Source organism: Trifolium pratense, linkage group LG7 (assembly GCF_020283565.1).
Source record: "Trifolium pratense cultivar HEN17-A07 linkage group LG7, ARS_RC_1.1, whole genome shotgun sequence".
Taxonomy (NCBI): Eukaryota; Viridiplantae; Streptophyta; class Magnoliopsida; order Fabales; family Fabaceae; genus Trifolium; species Trifolium pratense.
In genome coordinates, this window is record NC_060065.1 from 37,639,794 (window position 1) to 37,667,409 (window position 27,616).

The window sequence follows — 27,616 nt, forward strand, 5'->3', positions numbered from 1 at the left end:
TTAATTTCATGTGATATTTTTATTAAAATTCTTAAAATGACCTTATAATTTGCATTATAACTCTACAATCATGTTAAAAAAAATAGAACAATTAATTATGGTACTTTTGGAAGAATATAACATTTAAATAAAGTCGACTTTGGCAACTTTTACTTATATTTAAGGCCAATTTTTTTTTTTTTACTTTTGTTTATAAATAAGACCGGACGGAATAATGTCTAATTAACGTGTACAAGGAAGGTCAATAAGACACAAATTCCCGCATAAATGTAAATCCAAGCTGGAAAAAAAAATCAGGGTGCGTTTGATCTATAAAAGAATGGTTACTGGACAAAACAGTACTTGACAAGTGACTGAGTTACATAACAACTTTTTGTACTGCACTCTGTTCGATGATCACTGCACAGGACAAGCAGTTTTGTACCGTACCTTGTTTATAACATATTAAGTACTGGACAAAATAATACAAAATTTACCATAATATCTTTTTTATACATCCTCCAAACAAGAAGGAAATAAAAATATGTGTTCATCATCCATTACAACTGCATAAGAAAAAACAATTAAAAAAACCATCAAGTAAAAGTGCTATAAAAATTAATCATACGGTGAATGAAGCAAAGATGAACATGAATTTGTGTGTATTGGTAGTAACATGCATATGAAGACAAAACAAACTAAACAGGATAAAGATAAACAATAAAAATTACAAAACTATTGGAAATGGATAGATAAATTGCAAAGCATAAAGCATGAAGCGTAGAGACATGATTGATTAAAGCTAAATCATAATCCATTTATCAAGAATTAATCTCACATTGTTCAAACAAAATACAATTCAAATCCCCTAAAAATTCAATCTAAAGAACTTACCAATTCATGGCAATGAGAAGAAATACAGGTAGAAGAAAAGAAGATTGAATCATCACAAGATGTTTGGAGGTGTTTCCACCCTTAATTCCTTGCTAAAATCCACTTCCAATAAGCTCCAATGACCAATTTTGCTTCCAAAATGCGTAACCCCTTTCCAATGGGTATTTTTCTCTTCAAATAGTGCAAAAATGGGTCAAAAGGGTCGCGCCTGCGCTAGGCACAAGATCTGCTGCGCCAGCCGCGGCTAACAGCAAGAAAAAGGTGAAAAATACAACTTAATTGCGCTAGGCGCAACATTTGGGGAGCAAGGCGCAACATTTTCAGCAACAATTTTTGACAGTTTTTTAGAGCTTCAGCAACACTTTTTGACAGTTTTTCCTTATTTCTTCAAACAAAAATCAACTCTCCAAAACCATGAATTTTACTTATTCTAAACTTAAAAATCATCAAAAGATCCTCTAAAATTTCCTTGAATTAAGTCACTTTTAGTGTGTAATAACAAAGTTATCAATATATCATCCTTTATATGAATATTTACCCAAAATTATTGTTAAACTATCGTTTAATATTACTCAAGAATTTTCATATACCTTACATTATTGCGATTATCATATCCTAATTTATAATTACATATCTATCTTAGGCACGGGTTGATTTTTTAAAACACTCAACCATAGTTCCACCGTCTCATATTAGGCTTTAACTTTCCACAAATCGTTCAAACCATGTCAAACAGAAACCGCGGCCACCCTCATCCTCCTCCACCACCACACGCCGCCTTATCTCCACAAATCCACGATCCAATCTTCGCCATGCGAGGTGGTGGAGGAGGCCATCCTCCACACCCATCCCTTCTAGAAGATTTCCGTGAATCTCAATTAGGGTTAGGTCACCGCCCTCTCCAACTCCACCCCGCTGCCGTCATCGAGGAGCGTCTCGCTGTTCAGCACGGAGAGATTCAAGGTCTATTAGGTGACAATCAGAGATTTGCGGCCACTCATGTGGCACTGAAACAGGAGCTTGAGGCTGCTCAACATGAATTGCAGAGAATGGCGCATTTTAAGGATTCTCTTAGGGCTGATACTGAGGTTCGGATGAGGGAATTGTATGAGAAGGCGGGTCAATTGGAGGCTGAGCTTCGTGGCGCCGAGGCAGCTAGGGCTGAACTTCAACAGATTCACGGTGATGTCAAAGAGCTCACTGCTGTTAGGCAGGATTTGTCTGGACAAGTGCAGGCTATGTCGCAGGATTTGGCGAGGATGACTGCTGATTTGAAACGAATGCCGGCTTTGAGAGCTGATGTTGATGCTATGAAACAAGAATTGCAACGTGCAAGGTAGTACTAGTACTAGAGTTTGATGTTTTAAATTGTTGTTGCGGCTGCGTGCCATTGTTGTTACCTTGTGATCCTTGATATTGAGAATAATTGCGTATGAATATTGAATATGATTGATGAGACCGAAATTACAGTTGTGTTGCAGTCACCGTGATGAGGAAAAATCTTGATATTATGTGATTATTATATATGCTGCATATGAATATGATTTAGTTATGAATTTTTTGAGTTATGTAGTTGGACATCTATTTGTGGAATAATTACTGAATACTGAATCCTATACATGGAAATTGTCAATATATCTACAAAAGTTGCAATTCTATAATCGATAATAGAGAGAACATTTTCACAACCATTAGTAGAGATAGTTATAGGGATCGAGTGATACTTCTTTGAAATGATGTCCTAATCCTATTATAGACGACAGATCATTTAAGTCTAAATAATTTTAATGGTTGTCGTATAGCATTATGTTTTGAATGTTAGGTGTGAGTCAGGTGAGGCTGGGTCTATATTAACACTATTCTTATTTTTTGTTGCCTCTTTCCCTTTAGAGCTGCCATTGAATATGAGAAGAAAGGATTCACGGAAAACTATGAACATGGTCAAGTGATGGAGAAGAAGTTGATTGCCATGGCTCGGGAGATGGAGAAGCTTCGTGCAGAGATTGCAAATGCAGAAAAAAGAGCACGTGCCACCGCTGCCGCCGCTGCTGGGAATCCAGGTATACGATTGTGCACGTCAGCACGTGTGTGTATTTATATCTGCCATGTGGAATTTCTGCTGATTAATCGACTAAATTTTACTTTTTCCCTGAAAATTAAGAATTTAGACTAATAGTGTTCTAACTTGTTTGATGTCCTTTGCTATGATTTTATTTGTAGGTCAAGGGTATAATGCAAATTATGGCACTGCTGAGACTGGATATGCTGGAAATCCTTACCCTGCCTATTATGGCATGAATCAGGTAACATAACATTTGTTATATTTCTTGGTCGGTTAACATTTGTTTTTTTTCCTTCCAAATGTATCTTCTTGAGCATAGTTAACCTTATAATATGCATTTGATCTGAGCTGATGAAATAAGTGGACCTTCCCTCATCATAGGATTGTTCAGTACTTTTGGTTGAATTGGGAGGAACAGCACAGCTGCATATTAGTAAAACCTTTAATTTGGAGATGGCAAATAATTTTCATATGATTTACTAATAGACTAGGTAAAATTGATTAATTTCTGATAGTTAATGGATTGCCTACCCTAGAATATCCGTTTGCTATCCACCAGTGACTCTGCTTCAACAGCCATTTAACATGTAATTAAACTCAATTGTGGATACCAATCATTGCTACTGTACTATGTGGCAGGATCAAACATGTCATTGATAGTGTGTGTACAAATACAAATTTCATGACCACAGGAGGATACATGCATATGTGAAAGATCTTTTCTATTGGTTGCATGTTATTATGTTCCCTAGTTGATCGTTAAGCGGATCGCCCGAGCGTCATTTGAATTGAAGCTACTTTCCCAAGCTTAAATTTATCTTGTGTAACAACATAAGGTGTAATGTCATCTTCAATGAGGTGCTTGCTGGTTAAACACCACCGACCATTGGGGTCATTCTAGTTCTTGATAAGAGCTAATAAGAACCAGTGTTTATTAAGGCACTCTTTTGAAGTGTAGAGAGGTATAGTGCTAGAATTAAGTTAAAATGTTAATGAATTGTAAGATGTGAGGTCATAATAAAGCCTATTTGGTAATTTTTTTTAAGGTACTGGGTTGAAGAGATGTGATGCTTAAGTTGTAAAAGGTAAAAATGAGCGGTGTATCCATAACCACTCCAGATCCCCAAAATGTAAAAATGTCGGGGGTTGGAGATACTCCAAGGGCCGTTGGGTTGAAATTGAACCTTACAAGTAGAGACAATTTTATTTTTTCCAGCCATTTTTTTTAACACGCTCTATTATCCAATTGTGAAGCAAGTAGAGCAAGTATTGATCTAGTGGCAGAATAGAACAGACTTCAAGAGGTAGCAACACATTTGGATCTTGAAACCATCAAATGTTAATTCCCAGGTTTCAAACCTCAAGGACAAGGTTGACCGTTTAGAAGAGGATATTGTTAGGCATGGGCCCTGAGCTCAATAGAAGCGATTAGGAAAGGAGGCATTGATAGTTTTATTAGAAACTGAGTTGTTTAGTTATGAACGGAGTGGTCCTATGTAAAGAGGTTTTTTCCTCTTGTTATTTTCATCGATTAGAAATCTTTCTTTTCGTCGAGTTTGCATACGAAACCTGATCTGTTTTTACCTAGTTTTCCTCTTACACATCAATATTGTAGTATTTATTTTTTATCTGGAGTTATTTTCCCCTTTTTTCCTGTATATGAAAGCTTTGTGCAAGATTCAGATGGTGAAATTTGTTGGTTAGAGGTTGTTATTATTAGGGCCCTTGCCTGACTTCCACCTGTTCTAGTGTTGTCAGTTTGTCGCCATGGTATTATATTATGGCACTGGATTTTCTGCCAGCCATTATAGGTCACAATGCCTATTCCATAGGTTGCAATGCCGTGTTTATATGGTGATTTTTTGGTTGACCTCCATAATTCGCCATTGATATCTAACCTCCAGAATATCATGTTTGATCTCTGAAACTATTAGGACCCCATAAATTTATTGAATAGAAAGAACACTTTTATCAAGAAAATTGGAAAGAATAGGGAGAGGAAATACTCAATGAATGATCTCCATCTTTTGGTGCCAAGAACGAAACCAAAACATTGTCACATCATCCATGCTCAATGCTCATGAACGCCCATTGCAATTTATGGAACCCATGAATTTCTTGCACCTCACATTTTTTTCCTCTTCCCTTGCAATCCACCTATTGTGGTCTATCCTCGTATGTATTGGCAGCTTCACCTTATGCACTTCCTCCATCTCGGGCAAAGCAACACCAGCACTCCTCGGTGATTTGACATGTTGGGCCAATTGTTAGGACCCCCGAAACTAGATTGAATAGAAACTAGAAAGAACACTTCAAATAGGAAATAATAGGGAGAGGAAATTCTCCTCCAAGCATTTCCCCTTCTACAATAAAGTCACTACTCTATTCGCTAAAAGTTTATAGTACACGATGAATGATCTCTATCCTTGCATTTTTTTATTTATAAAAATATTCTAACTAACGTTTCTCTAACAACTCTTAACTACTCTAATTCCACCCTCTTCTATATCCTAACAGAAACTGGTCAGTTTGAATTGGTCAATTTGTTATCTGTGGATGACAAAGTTGTATTGCATAGCTTAGTTCATTCAATACCCTAAATGCATTTGATTAGTTCATTTACAACCCTAAATGAATTTGACTATATGTTGGTGGAAATTTCAGGCACAGCCTGGTGTCGAGAATTTTCAGCAGTATGCACCAGCACCTGGACCTGTTGCTTGGGGTGCATATGACATGCAGCGAGCTCAGGGACATCGATAGGCTTCTATCCTGTTAAGAAATCTATAACCGGTATCCTGGGCTGCAACTTTCTAGATTGGTTAGGGGTTCTACTCATGGGCATCATGGGAAATTGTTTCGTAGATGCTCCTCAAAATGTATTTTTATTAGAAGGCTCACATTAGCTTGATCATGCAGTATATGATGTTTGTCTATGATGTCAATTAATGGATATTTTGCTTTATAATAGCTTATTTTTGAAGTGTGGCACTTATGCTAAGCTTGCTCCTTTGTTTTCAGCTTAAGTTTTCTTCTACGTCTATCTCATATTGATAATTTAAGGTTGGATATCATCAACAGTGTTGACCTACAGTTAAGATTTTATGTAAATATTAGATACTTGTTAACCATCACCACCACCAAGGAGAGAACACGGGAAATAGAAGTTGATCTTCTTTCGTCCTTCAGTTGTAATAGGTTTTCTAGAAATGATTTGAATTGCTTAAAATATACAATCTCTTTGAAGCTTGTTTTAAATTAAAAACTGAAAGTAGTTGGGTTTTATGTAATTATCAGCTGCTTGGCAATCATCACTAGCTGTCGAGAAAGCATGAACATAAAATTGTTCTTGTGAATTTTTTTCATGATTGGCTTTCTAGGAATCAGAGTGAAATTGCTTAGCACACGAAATCTCTGGTTAAGCTCTTGATAGTTAGGAAACCGAAAATATTTGCGGATCCTGTTGTACCTTAACACACAATTTTTTTTTTTTGTACACTTTGATTCTTTATTCTATGTTGCTATGCTATACATTACGAACTTGAGTTTAAGAAATACTTCTTGTAGCCATTTTACTTTATAATTTGCTCTAATCTGTAGCTTTTATATTAATGAGACTTATGTACCTGTTCAATGTTGTTGTTTTATATTAATGAGACTTATGCATTGCATTTTGTAGTTCTGGCCGCAGTTACTATTACTGTTAATTAGTCTATCCTCTTACTGCCTGCCTTATCTTCAAATACATGTGTTAGCCCTTTCATATCATTCACTAGTAAGGGTCTAAGGAGAAAATCTTACTTCATTTCAAGTTTCCTCTTTTTAAATCTAAAAAACTGTCTGCTATGTGTCAAAATAATAATTAAAGAGAAGTTCCTAAAATGGCGTGCATTTAAGTGAGAGGCCTCTGGTGAATTTGAATTTATAATGATAATTCTGTCCTCTGTTGTTTGTTATTGTCAAATATCCTTGGCATTCCCCTCTGTAGAGTTATTCCTCACAGCGGCAGCTTATAGAAAGATGAATCCATTAAAATTGGGGGTAGGTCAATCCAGCCATAACGACATCTTGTTGGGTCCTTGGAAATTCTTTTCTAGGTGTACACCTCTTTTAGTCCATTGACTTAAAAGCAACTAATGGCGATCTCATCTGATTTTTGGAGGATAATTCATTTTCAAGGGTGATCACTGTCCATCATCTCTCTTGTGCATCGTTCACTTACCATAATTTTTTATACTGAACGGCCATTTATTTGATATTCCATTCCTAAAAACTTGTGTGACAGAAAATCTCATGAGCTTGTGTTCCTTCTTTTCTTCCTTGTTTTTGTTGTTATGCATTGTAATTTTTTATTGGAGAATTTAGACTTTCGGTTATTCTATAGTTTCTCAGACAGATAGATAGATAGATAGATAGATAGATATGAAATGTCATTCTTTTATCCGGTGACATCCTATTGTTTACATTTTTTGAAGTATTAAAATGTTGAGAATCCATAGTTCATGTTATGAGCTTGCTGTAGCTGGAAATGTAGTAAAATGGTCTGAAGATTTAAAATCTTGTGATAGAAAGGTCTTGTTCAAAAGGAACATTTTACAGCACAGTCATAAGAACAACAATGCTCATGGTTCTACATATTGGGTGGTAGTAGCAACTATTGGGAAAAGGTTTTTTGATTTTTTGGTTGTATCTGTCTTGTTTTAATTTTGTATGATGGTTTTCCTGTTTTTAACTTGTGCTTTATTATGACGTGAATTGTTTTATTTCTAGGGTTATGAACTTGGGGCCCAAACTCCTGTCTGACGCTGTTACAGTCACATCTGCATGTTGAGGTATGTTCTATTTTCCACTTTTTTGTATCTTGATACACGGTTTCTGATAGGATCCAAAGTAATAAGGTAACTAACTAACTAACTAACTAACTAACTAACAGATAACACAGTAGAAAATAATGATGGAAATGGATGATTGTATTAATAAGGAATGGATCTTCCAGATTCAGTGTAAATCTGGGTAAGGTACAATGGGTATAAACTATGAAAAGAAATGAATAAACTGTGAAGATAGAGAGCCACTTCAAATCCGATAAATATCTAGTTGCCCTGAGTTTTTTTTTAATCTGAAAATGCTGCTTGTGGTGCTAAATTAGTAAATACCATCATGATCATCTCCACTAAGGGCCCGTTTGGATTTGGCTTATTTTTGAGAGTATGAAAATAGTTTATGCAAATAAATAAAGTTTTATGTTAATTCATAAGTTTTCACCGACAAAAATAGTATCTTTATAAGTTGTTTTCTCATAAACTACCTTGAAAAACTTATAATAATGCATAAAAACTTATTTATTTGTATAAGTTGTTTCGCATAAGCTCAAAAAAAAGTCAATCCAAATGGGCCCTAATAACAATATATTATTTTCTACATATACAACACGATAATTATATTAGTTAGTGGAGGAATGTTTATACAACGCAAAATGTTTGCCTTATTGTGGATCAAACTAAAATTCTGAGGGACTTTGCTTGTATATGCCAAACCATGGTAAAAATAAATAAATTTGTAGCAGTTCTTATTAATAACAACATCCCTCATATTTCCCCCCTCCTTTTTTCTAGCTTCCATATATATATATATATATGGGGAGGGATCAAATTACACCGGTGTAACATTTGAGTAATGTTACACCGCTCAATAACGTTTCAACGAATACAAATTTTACAAAATCCACCGTTGGATTGAAAGTTTATATCATATAGATCATCCATGTTCAATTCTATAAAAATCTAAAATCATTTGATATGTTATTGAGATTGATCAAGCTTAACGGTATATCATATTATTTTCCTCTAAATCATTTTTATTTATCTTTATCTCTCTAAATCATTTCATTTTTCTTTGTTGAAGTAGGATGCATGTTGGATAGGATCGTAGTCCCAAAAATTCAGGAGTTGAGATCCTCTCCATTTCTCAAAAGAAATAGAGTGGTCCATTTATGAGAGAGAGGCACATGTGGAAGATTAATACCATCGGAGACGCTCTCATGTGTGGGCCACATGCTAATTTGGAATGGTTGATAGATAGAATGGTTGGTAAGAATAAATCTCATAGCAAAATTTATTTTTACTCATTTAATTAAGAATCATTTTATAAATTAAAAAATAGAAGTAATAAGCTCTCAAAAAAGAAGATAAAATATAGTAGTGTATGTGAGTATGAGATTCATCCAACCGTTATCAATCATCCAGGTTTCCTAGAAATATAGATTGCCATGAATACAACGACAGTACTCTAGTGTTGTGAATAGAGAGGTACATACCATGGCTAGTTTTCATTCTTCATAGTTCTTTCAAGTTTAACGTTTTTGGTGATTTTTATTTATGGATTTATGAAAATTGATTTGAGTAAAGTTAACATCTATTTTCTTCTTTATCTGTTTGATTATTTAATATCAATTTGGTAAACAATCGTAAAAGTTTTGTAGTTTTACTCTTGATACTGTTTGACTGACTCTATAGAGAATTGGTGTCTTAGGCCTAATTGGGAGTGATTGACTGCATAGGCCTTATGTTGTAATATGATAGATTGGGGGAACTTTCTTGTTCTGTTTGTATTTCCAATGGCATATCTTATGCCTTGAGCCTTATTAATAAAATTCCATTTAATTGTCCAAAACAAATTTGCTAGTTTTCATTGTTCATACCTCAAAATCTAGTTCTTTCATTTATGGATTTATGAAATATTGATTTGAGTAAAGTTAACATTTCTTTTCTTCTTTATCTGTTTGATTATTTAATATCAATTTGGTAAACAATTAGTGAGTATATAGAGCTTTAATTTATTAAAAAAATTGGTTTCAATAATACTGAGAAGGTGATTGTTGATTTACAGAAGCCCATGACCCGTTAGATCCAACTGCAAATATTACCATCAAATGGGATGTAATGAGTTGGGCTGCATATGGCTACCAAGTAAGTGTATTCTGCCGCCACGAACTTAATCAAGGAAAACCAACATGAAACCCTTGCTCCTGTCATTAAATCGGACTACTTTTATTTCATGATCTAAGCATGCTCGCTGGACCACCGTCTATTCTGCCGCAGTGAAGCCGTTTCTGACGACAAGGGTTTTCATCCATTCTACGCATACCACTTGCCATGGGTCTCCTCTGTCTCTGCAATATTCATATCCTGCTTCTTTTCATTTTTTGCATTTGAGAGCCATGGATCACACTACTTTTTTAATATTGTAAGCATATGTATTAGTAATTATTCGGAGTTTGATTCATACTCTATCTTTGTTCTTTTTCACAGTTTGCATATTCTTTTGAAGGTAACAAAATATCTCTCCTTTGTTTTTTTTTTTTTTTTTAATTTAGGCTTCAAGAAAAAGATGAAGACAAGAGAGAAATGAACACATCACAAGTTTCTTTTATTCTTTTTTAGTTTTTGTTCTTAATAAATGACTGATTTTGAAGTCTAGATTAGCATTAGATTATTTAGATGTATTGAAGCAGGTGAATTTCATTTTGAGTTATTGTTATCTTTCTTTGAATGACAGATTTTGAAGTCTAATGTGGCAGGATCGAAGTGGGAGGAATGCAGTGTGACAATATATGAGTTGAAGTTGCTATTCTATTCTTTTCTTTTCTTTTCATTTTGTTCATGCTCTGTTTTTTTTTTTTTTTGAACAATTTTTTTTCATTAATGGTGGTGGTAGTTTTTATTATGTTTCAAAATTGAGATTGTATTAGTAGCGTAGCTTCTAGAAATATATTTTGTATCCTTTGTTTTGGCTAGACCCACCTACCACATCTATTTATTGAATACATTTACGGTAGGATCCAAATATAGTTTGTTTTTTGGTTTGTCCTTATAAATTTTTAGTTTGTGATTGTTAATATGGTTTATGTGGTTGATTGGATTTGACAGATTCAAGACCAGCTATCGATCCAAGGTATTTGTCTTTTACATATTTTTGGAGCAACAACAGCTTTGGAGAAACACTTGAATTATACTATAAACACTAATTGAGATTTTGAAAAACCTATTAAAACTGCCATTTATGGAAAGTTGGATGTACAGGTTTTTTTCCAAGGATATGTCATCGAGCAATGCATCTTCTTGCATATCACAAAAGAATACTATGTATGAATATGTATGATAAGGAAATTCAATTAATTGTATGTGCCGCAAAAGAGGAGCAATAATACTGCCCTGAGCTTGCAATTGTTTCTTTCCAATGCTATTTTTTTTTTGTCAGAAACTTTGTCTATATAATAACCATATTTATAATCATAAAAAGTATAAATTTTTCTTCATTCGTTAACTGTGATAAATCTAATAAAAGTTCTTATGTTAAAACAAATTCACAATTCAAAGATGTCACTTATATGACCCATGCGAATGCACGGGCAAAACGTCTAGTAATGTCAAAATTTACCAAGTGAATTATATTCATAGACTATGGGGATGAACATTTTACAAGTATATGAATTAATGTTTAATATAAATTACTTATAAATTTTAAAATGTTAAAATTTAATTTTAAACATAGAAAAATAAAATTTCAAGATTTGGTCCTTTGATCCTTGACTAGGGCGTATAGAATTTAATACACACTTTCATTTTTTGGTGGAACAATTATTTCTCATAGGAACCGAAAGATCAACACAAAAAATATATTATATAAACCTTCAAAAATAAGATAACCAAATGTCCAACTAAATTTATTACTAAAACTTTTACATTTTATACTAATTATTATTAAAATAATATAAAAAATATATAATATTAAATAATTTATATTTTTATAAGTAAACACTAACCTGTGCGAACGCACGGGTAATTTACACAAGTTAGTGAATAAAGTTCAATCTATTTTTTTTTTGTTATTGTTGAATTATGCAATCAATAGTTATTATTGATGATTTCAAGTGATTTGCATACGTAGAGTATTATTTTCAGATATGTAATTTAATTTTTAAATTTTCAAATTATTGCTTATTATGACTTAAATTTTATATGCAACATGATATTTTTTATTTAATTTATATATTATAAATTTTTTAACAGTCCACCTTAAAATAAAATCCTAGTTCCGCCACTGTTTCCATCAAAATAAAACTCTTCATAAGCTTCGCATAAACTAACTTCCAGCCCTTATACATCACACGAGTCACAACTCACAACCAAATGAAAGATTATGCAAAAAATCACATGAATGATGAAATTCCATTTGGTATTATGAGAAGAATTTGGCAAAAAAGGGTATGAATTAGAATCAGGAGGTGGCAGCATACATTCATCACCATCCTTGATCCTTTGTGTTCTTGTCCTTCTTCATAAGCAGGGACCGATCCAGAGATTTACGAGACGGAGATCGAAAAATATATTATTAAAGGTTAAATAAAATATTTTAAACTCACTTGAAATTGGTCTATTGGTGCTGGCTTGGGACCTTGGAGTATGCTCCTTTCAAGATTTCATGTTCGATTCCCTCCGGTGCCAATTTCGGTGGGCTAGTCCATACAGAGCAAAAACACTCTGGCTTTAAATGGGACCCTCACAAGTGGGAGGTGAGATTGGTCCCCTTGAATTAGTCGGTTCTAGGGCCAGATACCAAGTTTTCAAAAAAAAAAAAAAAATTAATAATAGATTTTTGGTAACCCTCCGGTTTTCAGGAAAATAGGGATGGTCATATGAAATTCGGCAGCAAGATAAATCTGACAAAAAATTATTCCTTCTAAAAATAGAACCCGATTTCTTTCAAATGATTTTTCATAACAAAAACTTATTAACTGTACTCATTCATTTGATTGAAATATTACACTGATTAAAATATTATAATAGATAAATACATTTAATATATACTATTATTTAGTGGCTTTAACATTTTCTTTTAAAATTAATGGTTGTAACAATATATATACTATGACTTAAAAAAGACATATTATTTGATATTAAAATATACAGTATAGACAAAGCATGTTCATAAATACTACTATGTATTCATCATAGCAAGAGGTAATGAACGAGAGGGAGGGAGGGGCTGAAGCCCCCTCTTGCCCTCCTAAGATCCGTTCATGTGCATAAGCACCTCAGATTGTACATTTCCTTTAGCCCCATGTAATATTTGTGGCCGTCTGATCAAAATCAAAAGTCAAAAATTTAAACTCGGTTTTTAATAATGTTTTTATAAAAATAATCATCTTAAAATTTGATTCATTCGATATTGATCAAGCAACCACAAATGTCTTGATGCTAAAATGCATGCATTTTATGCAAAAACCAATTTGGTATTAGAGAAGCCAAAATTAGATAAGAGTTTCATTTTTTTTCTCTAATTTTTGTTGCTATATAACTCAAGTAAACTTAACAAAACTTAACATCGTATCTTCTAACCGACCAACATTGAAGATACTTTTGTTTGAGTGGTCAAAGGAAGCTCTCAGAAGATAATAAGAACTTGTGTGAGATGAATTTAACAAGGGACATACAATTGATATATTGGACATCTATTTATTAATTAATCATTTATTTCATTTCAGTGTTTGGATATTTTCTAAATAAAAAGAAATACGTGACACATATTTATATACATAAAAAAAGATGTTGGGAATTTGCCTTAGAATTGATGCTGAAAACTCAGAAACAGGAAAAAGCAGAAAACTGGTGCTTGCTGTCAACTGAGCCGGGCGCAGGAAAGCTGAGCCGGGCGCATGAAGCGTTTAGAAAAAGGTGTTGGCTGCTGTCTTCTGCGCCGGGCGCAGGGCATGCTGAGCCGGGCGCAGGTGCGCGATTATATATGTGTTGTTTGCGTTTTCTGAGGTACCGAGTGTGTTTTTAGGGTTTCCAAGGCCAACAAAAGACTAGGGTTAATAGAGAAACATCTTGGGAAGACTCTAGGGTTAGAGAAACATTCTATCACCTTGGGAAACACTTGTAATTGAATTTCTTGGTCACGGGAAGAAATTCGGGACTTGGGTAGAATTAGGGAATTGTCTAATTCTTGTAACTCTTGTGGTGAATTTCATTGTAATCAAGGTTTCTATTAATAGTGGAACGGAGAGTGACTCTCTCCCTCAGAGTAGGTCGGTTTTGACTGAACTGGGTAAACAATATCTCGTGTTCTTTACGTTTTCGCGGTTTATCTTTTGTTATTATTATTATTGTCATTCTCGCTTGTTGATTGCTTTAATCCATTTGCTCAACACACATCAAGGTATTGGTGTGATTTTCAATCCGAATTCACAACAATTGGCGCCAACCGTGGGGCAAGGATCAAAGGATTAAGGTATCATGGGTTCTAAGTGGGAAATTGAGAAGTTCACCGGGAGTAACGACTTCGGGTTGTGGAAGGTGAAGGTTAGGGCAATTTTATTAACTCAACAAAAGTGCGATGAAGCTTATGAGGAAGGCTATGAGAGTGCGGGAGCACTCATAGTCACAAGCTGGGAACCATAGATGATTGTTCGGCCTGGAGAGGCGGTGGAATAATACTCAACATCAGCCTGGAGAGGCGGTGATAAGAATACTCAGGCACGGCCTGGAGAGGCGGTGGAATAATACTCAACATCAGCCTGGAGAGGCGGTGATAAGAATACTCAATATCGGCCTGGAGAGGTGGTGGAATAATACTCAGGTTACTACTGAAACAACAACTTTATTATGAGATGTGAAGATGCTAGTGGAAGTTGGGAATCGATGGAGTTTAAGTCGTTGACTTTGGATGCTCCTGTCACATGTGTTTGAAGAATGAATATTTTGAAGTCCTAGAGCTAGTTGAAGGTGGATTTGTTCACTTTGAAGACGGGAAAACTTGTAAGGTTCAAGGTATGGTGAGATTAATTTACATGATGTGTGGTATATTCCTAACCTTAATGTGGTCATGCATTTTGTTACTAGTGGAAATTCTCATGATATGATAAAGTTGTGAAACTTCGGGTGAACTTGTGGGTGACATGAGTTGAAGTGTGTTTCAAAGTAGTGGAAAAATCTTGCGTTACAAGGTGAGAGTCATAATGGAAATACCGGTTTGAATCTTTGGTGGAGGAATCTCGGTTTGAGGTGGAGTTTGTTACTAGTGAGACTAGAGGAAGACAAACAATCAACAATAGCTCTTAACTATCTAGGAGATAGGGAGGAGAGTGATATTGTTGGACCAAAGAAGTGTATAGATATGGAGACCTTGTGGGCGGCTTGTGGAACTTACCTAAAATTCCAAGGTTAAGTTGAGAGGCAAGCAAATTCTTCGAGAGTACGTGAGACATTTCGGGGTTCGAAGAGGGTATGGTGGAGCTTGTTGGACTATCTAAAATCCGATGATAGTTGGGAGCAAGTGTTTCTTCAGGAGGACGGACTTAGCTACTCCGGGGGCTGAAGATGGTACGGTGTAACTTGTGGATTGTCCTAAAAATCCAAGGGCAATGAGAGGCAAGCTTTTTCGGGAGTACGGAGAGGTAGACTCCGAGGCCGAAGAGGGTGTGGTGTTAATCATGTGGGAGTAGCATGATGGTTGATGGAATGTTGGCACCATCATCAATTAAAAGACAAGGTGGAGATTGTTGGGAATTTGCCTTAGAATTGATGCTGAAAACTCAGAAACAGGAAAAAGCAGAAAACTAGTGCTTGATGTCAACTGAGCCGGGCGCAGGAAAGCTGAGCCGGGCGCAAGAAGCGTTTAGAAAAAGGTGTTGGCTGTTGTCTTCTGTGCCGGGCGCAGGGCATGCTGAGCCGGGCGCAGGTGCGCGATTATATATGTGCTGTTTGCGTTTTCTGAGGTACCGGGTGTGTTTTTAGGGTTTCTAAGGCCAACAAAAGACTAGGGTTAATAGAGAAACATCTTGGGAAGACTCTAGGGTTGGAGAAACATTCTATCACCTTGGGAAACACTTATTAATTGAATTTCTTGGTCACGGGAAGAAATTCGGGACTTGGGTAGAATTAGGGAATTGTCTAATTCTTGTAACTTTTGTGGTGAATTTCATTGTAATCAAGGTTTCTATTAATAGTGGAACGGAGAGTGGCTCTCTCCCTCAGAGTAGGTCGGTTTTGACTGAACTGGGTAAACAATATCTCGTGTTCTTTACGTTTTCGCGGTTTATCTTTTGTTATTATTATTATTGTCGTTCTCGCTTGTTGATTGCTTTAATCCATTTGCTCCACACACATCAAGGTATTGGTGTGATTTTCAATCCAAATTCACAACAAAAGACAAGATAAATATTTGTTTCTTTGAGTCTAGCTCAGTTGGTACGGAACATTGCATTCTTTGAGTCTAGCTCAGTTGGTACGAACCCCGAACATACCATTTATCCACTTAAGAGTGAAATTTCTAGCAATTGGACTATTTGACGAAAAAAAAGGACAAATATATATATATATATATATATATATATATATATATATATATATATATATATATATATATATCACTAAGAAAAATGCTTCTTAGTACGAACGAAACATGAGAATTGATCATGGCCATTGAATTTGTATACCAACTGCACCATGATTTCCGCTCCAACCAAATATTATATGCATGTTCTTTTTTATTTTTTCTTTAAGGTGTAATTCTTGCACTTCGTTTACATCACGGTTCGTACCAAATAGCACAGCTGTATCACTAATAGATAAAAAACACGATACAAGTAGTTAAAAAAAAACAAAAGGACAAATATATATATATATATATATATATATATATATATATATATATATATATATATATATATATATGGGTTTTGCTAACGTACACCCACTTATTTTTTAGAAGGTGTGTATTAGCAAGTCATAACTAAAAAGTGGTAACATACACCTTGAGGTGCATGTTGCTAAAACATTCATTCTAAAAAATAAGTGGGTGTACGTTAGCAACTCCTATAAGCATTTGCTATAATACACCCACTAATTTTTTAGAAGGTGTGTTTTAGCAACTAATAACTAAAAAGTGATTAAATACACCCTAAGGTGTACGTTGCTAATGCACACCTTCATAAAAATGGGTGGGTGTGTTATAGCGGTTTTGCAGATTTTTTTTTTTAAAAAAATAAAAAAAAAACCAAAACAACGTCGTTTTAATTTTTTTTTTTAAAAAAAATCTGAAACAAAACAACGATGTCCTAGGAATAGGAAATGTTTTTGTTTTTCATCTATTTTTCATTTGGTTTGAATTATAAATTTTATTTTATTTTGACTTGTGATATTTTATCTTTTTAATGTGTGAAATTATGAAATATTGAACAATTATTCATATATATTTATTTATATATTAATTAAAATATATATTTAATTAAAAATGGTTCGACCCCGATTGAATCCGGTCCGACCAATTGAACCTTGAACCGGTGAGCTCGCCGGTTCGATGACCGGTCCGGTTCTGACAACCTTGGTTTTATATATGCAGAGTGCTGGGTTCAAATCCCGATAATCCCACTTATTCATAAAATTTTTAACCACCATACTACTTAAAAAAAAACTTTTCTGTACAATAACACTTAATAGTTAATGTTGCACTTTTCTATTCCATAGGATATCTATTGACTATATGTCTATATGTAGTTCAACACATATGGTTATATGCAAAGTGCGTTAATTATGTGATTAAAGAGTTGAATATGAATCTTATAAAAGAAATAAATTTGAGAGTTTGATATCGAGGAAATTTTCATAGTATTTACATTGAATTGTTGATTAAAAAGATAGTAAATGATTACACGAATTGCTCTAATATAATATAGAGCTTGTAAGGACTTATCAAACTAACTCAGTAACTCCAACTATTTTCTAACTATCGATTAAATCTATATTAACTTCTATATGTAATAAAGTGTATTGAATATGAGCACAATGGATAGTCCAACTAAAAAATACATAGGAGTAGAACCCAGTCAAATTACAGGCAAGCTAGATTATTCAAGTTATTTGATTTTCTACGAACAAAGCTAAACTACTATCTGTAAATTTAAATTTCTAAAGTTAAATATATTTTTGGTCCCTATAGTTTTACATAATTTTCGTTTTAGTTCATGAAGTTTATTTTCACATTTTTTAGTCCAGAAGTTTCAACAGTTAATGGTTTTAGTCCCTGTCGTTAGGGACAGATTTAGTGTGGCGGTAGCCGACCCCACTTGCCTATTATATTTTTAGTTAATACTAGAATTATTTATGCAATGTGACACTATATATATATATATATATATATATATATATATATATATATATATATATATATATATATATATATATATATGTGATATTATCATTTTTATATAGTCAATTTATTACACATAACATATATAAAATTAATAAGACTAATTTATAATACTAATGAGTATCTTAAGAGTATTGACTAATAAACCAAAATAAGTAATTTTGTATAAGAAAATGTTAAAATTATATAAATAACAATTTATATTTTTTTACGTTGTAATTTTGACCCCACTTACTAAAATTCATGGATTCGTCCTTACCTGTCGTCCATATGGTTTAACGGAGGATGATATGACAGCGACGTGGCACAGCCACATGTATTTATTATTTTTTAGGCCGTTGGTGAGACAATTCCTTAGGTTTCGCCCGTTGACTTGAGTTTGAATTCGGATGGGTCTATCGGGTTTGGATTTTTTTGCAATCCCTAGTAACATCCCTTGGTTAGAGAATTCCTTTTACCAAAAGTTACAATGTTTGGCCAATAGCAACATATCCAACAATTGCATGTTTTCATTCTGCAACAATTCATGAAGTGTTGCAACTAACAAATTCAAAATTCAAAAACACTAGCATGTAGTACTCATTTTCACTTTCTTGTCATTTTGGAACATACTCATTGTAATTAATGCTCATAAATTACAACACTATACACATGAATGAATAAAGATAGATTGTTGTCCCACACTATGCTTTCGCGCAATAACTCTATCTCAGTGTAGACTCACTCTTTTTTCAAATAAAATACTAATTCCCATATATATATATATTGATAAGATAATTGCCATATATCTTTAGGAGTCGAGATCCGTTGACACCAGGTGTCAAAGTTTCGTTTGACACCAAATCTCATCCGTGAATTTTCTTTAATCTAATGGACTATATTTAATCATCTAACTCCAATTTTTAATCCCTGATTTGGTAATTCTCTAGTCATTATTGCTATAGAACCCAAATAAGAAAAATATGCTTTGCTGACGGTTTGCTTTCTATTATCTTCTTTAACAACAACATCAATGAAAAAATCATCAAAGAAAAACAAAAACAAAAACAAAACTCTAATGAAACACATACAAAACTTTAATTAAAATCACCAAACGTAAACTCAACTAATGGGTATGTTAATTGAATTTTTGTGCAAGAAAAACACTTCCCTCACATAATTCAAAATTGATAAATAATGTTAGTTTTAATTCATAGTTTTTATATCCAATCGGAATATTGACATCTTTCATTGAATAATTCTTAAAGCTTGTAATTGTTTTGAGTATGAATGTGGAAATCAAAGAAACTTTTTTATCAATATGTGAAAGCAAAATCTGTGACCATAGAGAGATACCACATCAGGGAGAGAGAGAGAGAGAAAAATAATTAATGGTGAGGAGTTTTAGAAGGAAAATAAAATCTGCATTTTAATTAAAATCATATCTTTTTTATTTTAAGAAATAATTGTGTGTTTTACGCAACAAAATTGGTTATTAAGTGAATAAATACAAACCTTTAAATTAAACAAATTCACGGATGAGATTTGGTGTCAAACTAAACTTTGACAACGGATCCTCACTCTATTTTTAGACTTTATGCTTCTAATCCAGAAGAATAAACTCCAAGAAACCTAATTTAAGTTTAAATCACAAAACATAAAACATATTTCTATTTTAACTCTTGACATCAAAATATCCAAACTCTCCAAAGCATTATAACTAGTTATTACTAGTACTAGTATAGTAACGCTCAAAATTTCCACTATCAAAGATAAACTTAATCTTGATTATACATTATTAAGTATTAACTATCCATTTTTAGCCATGATTCTTTAATCCCACTCCCACTCCCACAACACTTACGTTACACAATTTCCTTCAGGTCCCACACCGAAAAAATTCAAAACCCAACCAAACCCTTCTTTTTTCCTTTTTAATTTTTTTGCCCTTTTATTAATTATTTCCTTTCCCTCCTTTTTCTCTCCAATCTTTCACACAATAAAATCGAAAACTCAGAAAATTCTTCACCTTCACTTCATCACACAGTTCGTTTCAACTATTCATAATCGTAAAACGATGTCGTTAGATCCAGCTACAACCGTCACAACAACAACCGCCACGTCATCAAGACCTAATTCACCGTTCCCGAATCCGAACACAAAACCGCTTCATCATTACGCATCGAATTCTCAACAACAAACCCTTTCTGTTCGTTCTCCGAATCCTCCTTTTCTTTACCGTTTCGGTTCTCCTTCACGCGCCACCGCTAATCACTCTGTTGGTGGTTATCCTCCCCCGCCGCAGCAACCGCAGCCGCCGCTTTTGTATTCCCACGGCGGAGTTCGCGGTGGTATGAATTTGGATTATCTAAGTCAAGCTTTGCCCGTGACGAGACCTCTCTCGCACGTGCAGTTTCCTCATCTTGCTGCTGCTGCTGCTACTTCTTCTCCTACTGTTAAAGGACACCTCAAGGTTTCAATTTTCGACTTTGATTTTTTTATTTTGATTTTTTTTTTTTTTGAATTGTCTGTGAAAATTGATTTTGATGAAGGGTAAAAAGGAGAATGAAAAATTGGAATTCAATGGTGATTATGATTTTTCCTTTTTGTTATGAGGTGGAATTTAATTACAATTGTATAAATTGGATACAATGTTTGTGGATGGTGAATTTAATTTCTGATTTGAAATTTTTCTTGTTATTGTGATTACTGATACTGATTTTCTATCAGGTTATCAGAAGGTTTTTTGAGCTGAATTTGAAGTGTTGTTTTAATTTTTGATGAAATTTTGTTTTATTTTTGTTTTAGGTTGGTAGATCTACGGTTTCTGATGTCAACGGCCATAAAGATTCAAGCGCGAGGTAAATTTTTTTGGATGATTTGTGTTGTATTCAATTTGGTGTTTTGTAATGTTTTATTTTGGTTATGGAGTTTGATTGATGTTTCTGATGTGTTTCTCAGGGAAAGAAGCAGAGATGATACACTTACTGTTGTCCGAGACCGAAAAGTGAGCCCTAATTCTCTTACTTTACAATCTTTGCGTTATATTATATACATCGTTTACAATTGAACCCTAATTCTGTTAATGCATTCATCTGCGTTTAGTTTGCGAGTATAAAATGCTTTTCCCTTTTGTGTGTGTGTGACATGGAAAATTCAACAGATTGCACATACTTGTTTGGTTTATTTTTTGAAACACAGTATAGGAATTGCATATTCTTGTTACTGCTAATCATATCTGTATTACTGTGTCCTAGTCTTATTTTGACTTTCTTATTTAGATTTCTTTGTAAAAATGCCTTCATGATATGTCAACAATTATAAACCGGATTGATAAAAAACCAAAAAAATAATATCATAGGTCTCATAGTAACATATATCATAAACTACTACTAGTCTTATGGGAAAAAATGAGACAGAGAGTAAGGTGAAGATAATAACATGAGTATGACCTATCGAAAAAACTGCAAAAAGGGAAGAAAAAAAAAAGGTGACATCAGAAGTGAGGAAATGATTATTAAATCAAAAAATTAGAACTGAAAAGGAAAAATGTGAACAAAAGGAGATAATATAAAGTAAGAAGAAAATTAGAATGAGCCAAAAATATAATTTGCAGCGTAAATAAGATAGAATGCAGATAAAGTACATAAAAAATTGAAAAGGAAGATGATTTGCTTACTGGAAGAGGAAGCTCATGTTCGTCAGAGAGTGGAGATTGTTGGATGCTAGAGATGGTCCGAGAAAGGTTGCTGAAGATGAGAGGTTGAGAACAAAGAGTGATGAAGAATTGTGAGTAGTGTATGAGAATGAGACTGCTAAAAGTGATCAAACATTAAACTTTGTAGTTTTTACCCACAGGTCACCAGTTCCTTGTTGAGTCATGCGATCCAGCTCTCCTGCCATTGGTGCCATTGGTTCCATGAGAATTATGACTTCTTTAGTCTGCTAGAGAAACAAAGTTACCCAACAATGCCATATACGACTGGTTATCAAAATTCTGCCAAGCCATGGCACCATAGTGCTGCAATGGTGGCAATCTAATAAACATGAATTCATTTTTTCCCTGTGATTTTGCAGTTATCATATAAAACTTCAGCCATAGATCTTCCCATCAAGTTCACTTACCAAGTTGGTTTATAGCTCTTCATTTAGTCTTTTAGTAGAAGGAAAGAGTTCCCTAGCAAGACAAGAAGTGAAGGAAAGATATGGAGATTAATGATTCATTAGTCATGGACATTATAAATTGATAGACGAGTATATTGTGTTTGCAGTGAGAGGCTGTATTGAGTTAAGTGAAAATTAACAGAACTGAAATCTCATATTTTGAAAAAATTGTAAAATGAAAAGCTTGTTGTGACAACAGAGAGGCTCAGCTATATAACCAAGCTATCCATCTAGCTGTAACTAATAACTAACTGTAAGTATACTCCAATAGATACTCAACTAAGAATAAAGAGGAAGAAGTGGTTTTCATTAGTTTTATTATGTCAAATATAGAGGTCTAATAGGGCATTCATAATTCAAATTTACAGAATGAAGGGAGGGTGTGGAGAACTATAGCAAGTTATAGGATGTAACTTATCTATGAGAAGTTTGGTGTATGGAATAGCTTTATAGAAAAGGTAAATGTAAATAGAATTTATGTGGTAAATGCTATTAAGTTTTTGAATGTGTAACTGTTTTGTCCAATTGTGGACATAGCTGCGCCAAAACAGTATGATGTGGCAAGTTTTTTTGACAAAACACCATTTGATGGCCATGGCATGGTGACTTACTATGGCGGGTGCTATTTCTGTGTATAGCAGTTCTGGCTGTGATGGAGAATATAGCTGCTATTCACCTAAAAAATATAAAAGAGACAGTATAGGTGATTTGTTTTAAGGCAAATGTTAACATGTGCACCTAAGGTACATGTTAACAATACAAATATAGAAATATTCTCTCGAAACATGTATATTATATCTTTTAAGCATTAAATTTGTTTGTAATATTAAATGCAAATTTCTAATTATAGATACCTTAATATGTGCCCTATATGCACAACGTTAACAGCACCCTTGTTTTAATCCCTAATAACCCGTGAAGGCCAAAACGGGGGAAAAATGCAAGAAACCACACTAACAGAAATGAGCATATATGCGCTCTCACTTGTTGGCATCTTTGCTGCCTACTCACATGAAATAGGGGTGCTGCAGCAGGAGAGGGATTGGAAGGTGTTGAATTGGAATTTATGGAATGTTGGGAAAGAGATAAACGTGGGATATTTGATGGAGGAACAATGAGAATGCGAAAAAGAGAGACAGAGACTGGAGCAGATTGAGGAGGAGGTGATGTGGTGGGAAAGAGATCTTGATAATGAAATCTAGATTCAATGAAAACATCATTTGAGATAAAAAAAAATCAGTAGGGGAAAGACCTTTGTAGCCTTTATGTTATGTTGAGTAACCTAGACAAAGACATTCATAAGAATGAAAATCAAGCTTGTGAGGGTTATAAGGCTTGATTAAAGGAAAGCAGGCACAGCCAAAAACTTTTAAAACTGGTAATCAGGTTGCTGGTCGAATAGAATAATATTAGGAATGTCCTGATTTAGAGAAGCTGTGGGAAGTCTATTGATAAGATGAACAGTTGAGAAAGCATGGTCCCAAAATTTGGGAGAGATGCATGACTTGGGACTTGGGAGAGTAGGACCTAAATCTACTATATGTCTATTATTTCTTTCCACTACACCATTTTGATGGGGAGTCTAAGTGACTGACTTGGAAGGATGCCCCGAGATGCTGAACGCAGATACTTAAGAAAAATGCTTGGCGGCGGGATGCTTGTACTGGACAATTTAACTCCGACGAATTTGTTGGTTGGGTCACCATGACAACTAGGGCCGTCGTTACTGGATAGGCGATGAAACAACTAGGGTATGAGACTGACAACTACGTTTGGCAGACTTCATTTTTGTCTGGCCTATTGATCATGATCTCTAATACCAAGTTAAGAATAATGTTTTGGTTCTGAATAGCTTGAGAGATTAGCTCTGAACATGATTTTAGGGATTAAATTTGGTCTATATTCTAAGTGATTACATAATATATTATACCTGGAAATAGAAAATGTTTACATAGAAGAAAATATGTCAATCAAATATTTTATTAATCAACCTATATCTCAAGAAGCCCAGCATTTTTTTTTAATTATTTTTGCTTTCTATTGTGGTATTTTTCTTTTTTGTTTCGGTAATCATGCTGTATTTCAAATTTTTAGGTCAGAATAACAGAGGATGCTTCTCTGTATGCACTTTGTAGATCATGGATGAGAAACGGTGTACATGAAGAAAGCCAGGTATCCGCTTCTGAGGTCAAGCATGTAATAATAAATTACTATATTATTCTGATATTCTAGTATGATCTTGAGGAAATGATACTGATTGCATACATGCTTTGGTGATTTATAAAAGCAGCATCAACTATTGCCAAACTTTTGCTATTATTGAACTCACACTTTAGATGCTTTTCAATGAAATTACTGATAATAAATAAGTTTAAGTTGAGGAGACTTGATAAATGTTTGTTTGGCCCAGTCCTTTTCACTGTAAATAAGGGATTGCAATTTTTGATCAAGTTAAAGATTTATTTGCATAATTTGTATGAATATTAATTTTTAAAGTGTACACAGTGATTAGTTGATCTTAATTCTATGAAGAATTGGAGATGCATGATATTTTCTATCATTTGGCAATTTTGGAAACGAATGAAATTAGTAAATCCTTAAGAAAAATATAATTTAATGGTTTATTTTGGCTTATATATGTTCTTTTCACGTGGCACACATTGCATCCAGCAGTAAGGCAATGCAATAGGGTTTAAGTGAAGGGTGGAGTATGGACAAGGGAGGGTCCTGTTTACAATGCTTCAATTTTAACTTGACTATACAGTCAGGGTTTTAAAACCATGGCTAGGATATTGCTCTCCCGGACACTGTCAGTTAGAATCAGATGTAGTTATGCTCGAATTTATGGATTAGTGTGTTATGGCAAATGACTTAATTCGTAGGGCTGAGTATTTTATATACATCTGCTTATTTCGATGTGTTATTTGGCTATTTGTTTATTTATTTATTTATAAGCTTATGTTTCATTATACTTGACAGCCACTACAGAAAGATGTAACGATGGCACTTCCCAAACCATCACCTGCATCTATGGTGGATACCTGTACCTCGAACAAGAAAGATGATGAAAATGAAGATGAGCAAGAGGTTTGTTTTTCTTGTTAACTGCATATTGAAGTCATTTGTGAAAATTTATGGACTTGAAAATATATTTCCGAATTGCTTACCTTTTCATTTATATTATTATTATTATAAAATTGATTTTCAATATATCATTATCAGGGATTATGTGAACAGTCTACTTCAAGTATTTACAATTTCCTAATCTAAATATGTACAGAGACAATCTATTAAAATATACTTAGGGATATGGTAGTTAGGAAATAGGGTAATATTTCCACACGGATAATAACCATTTCTTTGATATAATATAATGTGTTGTCAAATTAAGTTTTATTTGATAGTGCAGTCCTCATGCGGATCTTTTAAAATGATGCTTCGTTTGAAACTGGAGTTCTTTTGCTTCAATTTTCTATCATGTCATCATCCCACTTATCCATATTCTTTGAGTTGATACCCATCTCTGCTTTCAGGATGAGAAGTCTGTTGAGCACTTATCAACACAAGATCTATTGAAGAGACATATTAAACGTGCGAAAAGAGTTAGAGCACAGTAAGTTTGATTTTTTAACACTCCCTTTCACCTTTTTTTATTTATTCATCATCTTATGATTTGTGATCAGAACATTGCATGACTGACTGGATTAGCAATGCATTATAAACTGTGACATAACTGCCTACTGAATGTTGTTGATTAACCATTTAGATTATGTCAAATTGTGAATCCAAACAATATTACATGAAATATCCGAATTGCTCAAGTGTTAACTGACAGTTAGCAGGGCGGCTTTATATATGCTTCTGATTTACGTGGTTCATAAATAAGTAATTAAGCTAGCACTTATACTACTTCCTATGATACATTGAATCAATTCTGACCTCATAATTAAGCACTCCCTTTCACCTGTTGATCTTATCAAAAACATGGTGATATTGTAAATTTTTTATGTTAATATTGGTTCAAATTTGAACCTAAATGCAATAGATTAATTGACTGTTCATGTACAGGAATTTGCTTTTCTAAATTGTGAATTTCTTCCCTTCTCTGGTTTCTCTGAATTAATATATATTTGGACGTATATTGCCTTGTGTATGATGGATGATGGCATTTTTTTTTTTAAAAAAAATTGGACTTGTATTTAGACAGCTTAATTTATTTTTGTCATAATCTTTGCACTATAGATATAGTTTGTTATTTTAGCATATACATAGTTTCTATGCTTTTGTCAAAAGTGTTTGTTCCTGCATTGTTTCAATGACTGCCATTGTATTTTTCTTTGAGAATGTTCTCTTTGTACCCCTTTGGGTAGATTCTAGATCCCAAAAGATTTATAGGGATATTACATCCAGAAAGTCTTATAACTAACATTGTTATTGTTTCTTCCTTATGTTGCTTGAAGTTTGAGGGAAGAACGGTCGCAGCGCATTGCAAGATACAGAAGTAGGCTTAGGCTTTTGGTTCCTCCACCCGCCTGAACAGTTTAGAAATGACATAGCTGCTGGGAACTTACCTTGCTGTGACCCTAAAGACATCAGGGTTATCAGATGACTCTTCATTGTAGTGTATTTAATTTAAAACTGTTTGTGGTTCCTTAAAGAACAATATTTATTTTTAGCAGTAGTAGCCGATGTAAAAATCTATTTGGAAATGGATGTAGATTTTTCATCGTTTCTCTATAATAATTTCTGCTATGGCTGGTCTTTGAACAATAAAATTGTAGTAGTTAGGGTTTGAATGAGTAGCAATGAATCAGAAAACTTGGAGTATTAAGTAAAAGCAGAATTAGTTCCCTACAAAATTGGACCTTGCCAATTAGGATAGCATGACTAAACATATGATCATGAAATAGAGTTGGCATAACATATTTCACAAGTTAATGTATTTATGCATTTAATCAGCAGCACATTAGCAATTAGGATAGCATGGTAAATAACATAGACCTCTAATCAGTAAACAGTAAGAAAATGAGACGATCAATATTAAACCATTTGTTCTTTGGAGCTTAAACACTATGATTTGCCAGTAACAGCGATTGTTTAATAGGCCGTAAAGTATTGCCTTAAGATCATCTAATCTAACAGCCATGAAAGACTTTTTGATTAGTTGACGACTACATACAAATCTTTATTCCAGAGACATAAAAGAAAACGAAAGGTACTTTTCTCATTAATGATGAATCATGAATAAGCTCTACGAAAAAGTGGAACAAAAAATAAATGCATATTTCTATGCCTTCTGCTTAAGGAGAAGTATAATTTATGATAAAA

General features: G+C 33.8%; 2 protein-coding genes across 18 annotated transcripts; both read left to right on the forward strand.

Annotated features, from left to right (window-relative positions):
- Positions 1-1,520: 1,520 nt before the first annotated feature.
- On the forward strand, positions 1,521-11,187 carry LOC123897553 (protein FLX-like 1). Of its 17 annotated transcripts, none has more exons than XR_006805065.1 (9): positions 1,529-2,209; positions 2,764-2,933; positions 3,094-3,176; positions 7,706-7,767; positions 8,840-9,020; positions 9,824-9,903; positions 10,002-10,557; positions 10,864-10,888; positions 11,017-11,183. XR_006805065.1 is itself a non-coding variant. In XM_045948244.1 (4 exons), exons 1-4 carry the CDS (start codon positions 1,599-1,601, stop codon positions 5,696-5,698), a joined length of 963 nt encoding a protein of 320 aa, XP_045804200.1. In that variant the 5' UTR covers positions 1,521-1,598; the 3' UTR covers positions 5,699-6,006. The 17 variants fall into 17 exon arrangements, 1 of the variants encoding a protein (XP_045804200.1); XR_006805066.1 differs by having other exon boundaries at positions 10,002-10,180; positions 10,311-10,557; positions 10,864-11,183; XR_006805071.1 differs by lacking the exons at positions 10,864-10,888; positions 11,017-11,183 and having other exon boundaries at positions 1,521-2,209; positions 8,840-9,024; positions 10,002-10,180; positions 10,493-10,780.
- Positions 11,188-19,889: 8,702 nt separating this feature from the next.
- Positions 19,890-27,040, forward strand: LOC123899415. Its single transcript, XM_045950530.1, has 7 exons — positions 19,890-20,597; positions 20,933-20,985; positions 21,086-21,131; positions 24,383-24,460; positions 25,268-25,375; positions 25,822-25,901; positions 26,749-27,040. Exons 1-7 carry the CDS (start codon positions 20,202-20,204, stop codon positions 26,822-26,824), a joined length of 837 nt encoding a protein of 278 aa, XP_045806486.1. The 5' UTR covers positions 19,890-20,201; the 3' UTR covers positions 26,825-27,040.
- Positions 27,041-27,616: the final 576 nt, after the last annotated feature.

Coding starts and splice junctions, on each gene's coding strand:
- LOC123897553 (XM_045948244.1), top strand. CDS start 1,599: ATGTCAAACAGAAACCGCGGCCACCCTCATCCTCCTCCACCACCACAC. Junction 2,210..2,763: donor CAAGAATTGCAACGTGCAAG/GTAGTACTAGTA, acceptor CTTTCCCTTTAG/AGCTGCCATTGAATATGAGA. Junction 2,934..3,093: donor CGCCGCTGCTGGGAATCCAG/GTATACGATTGT, acceptor TTTTATTTGTAG/GTCAAGGGTATAATGCAAAT.
- LOC123899415 (XM_045950530.1), top strand. CDS start 20,202: ATGTCGTTAGATCCAGCTACAACCGTCACAACAACAACCGCCACGTCA. Junction 20,598..20,932: donor CTGTTAAAGGACACCTCAAG/GTTTCAATTTTC, acceptor TTTTTGTTTTAG/GTTGGTAGATCTACGGTTTC. Junction 20,986..21,085: donor CATAAAGATTCAAGCGCGAG/GTAAATTTTTTT, acceptor TGTGTTTCTCAG/GGAAAGAAGCAGAGATGATA.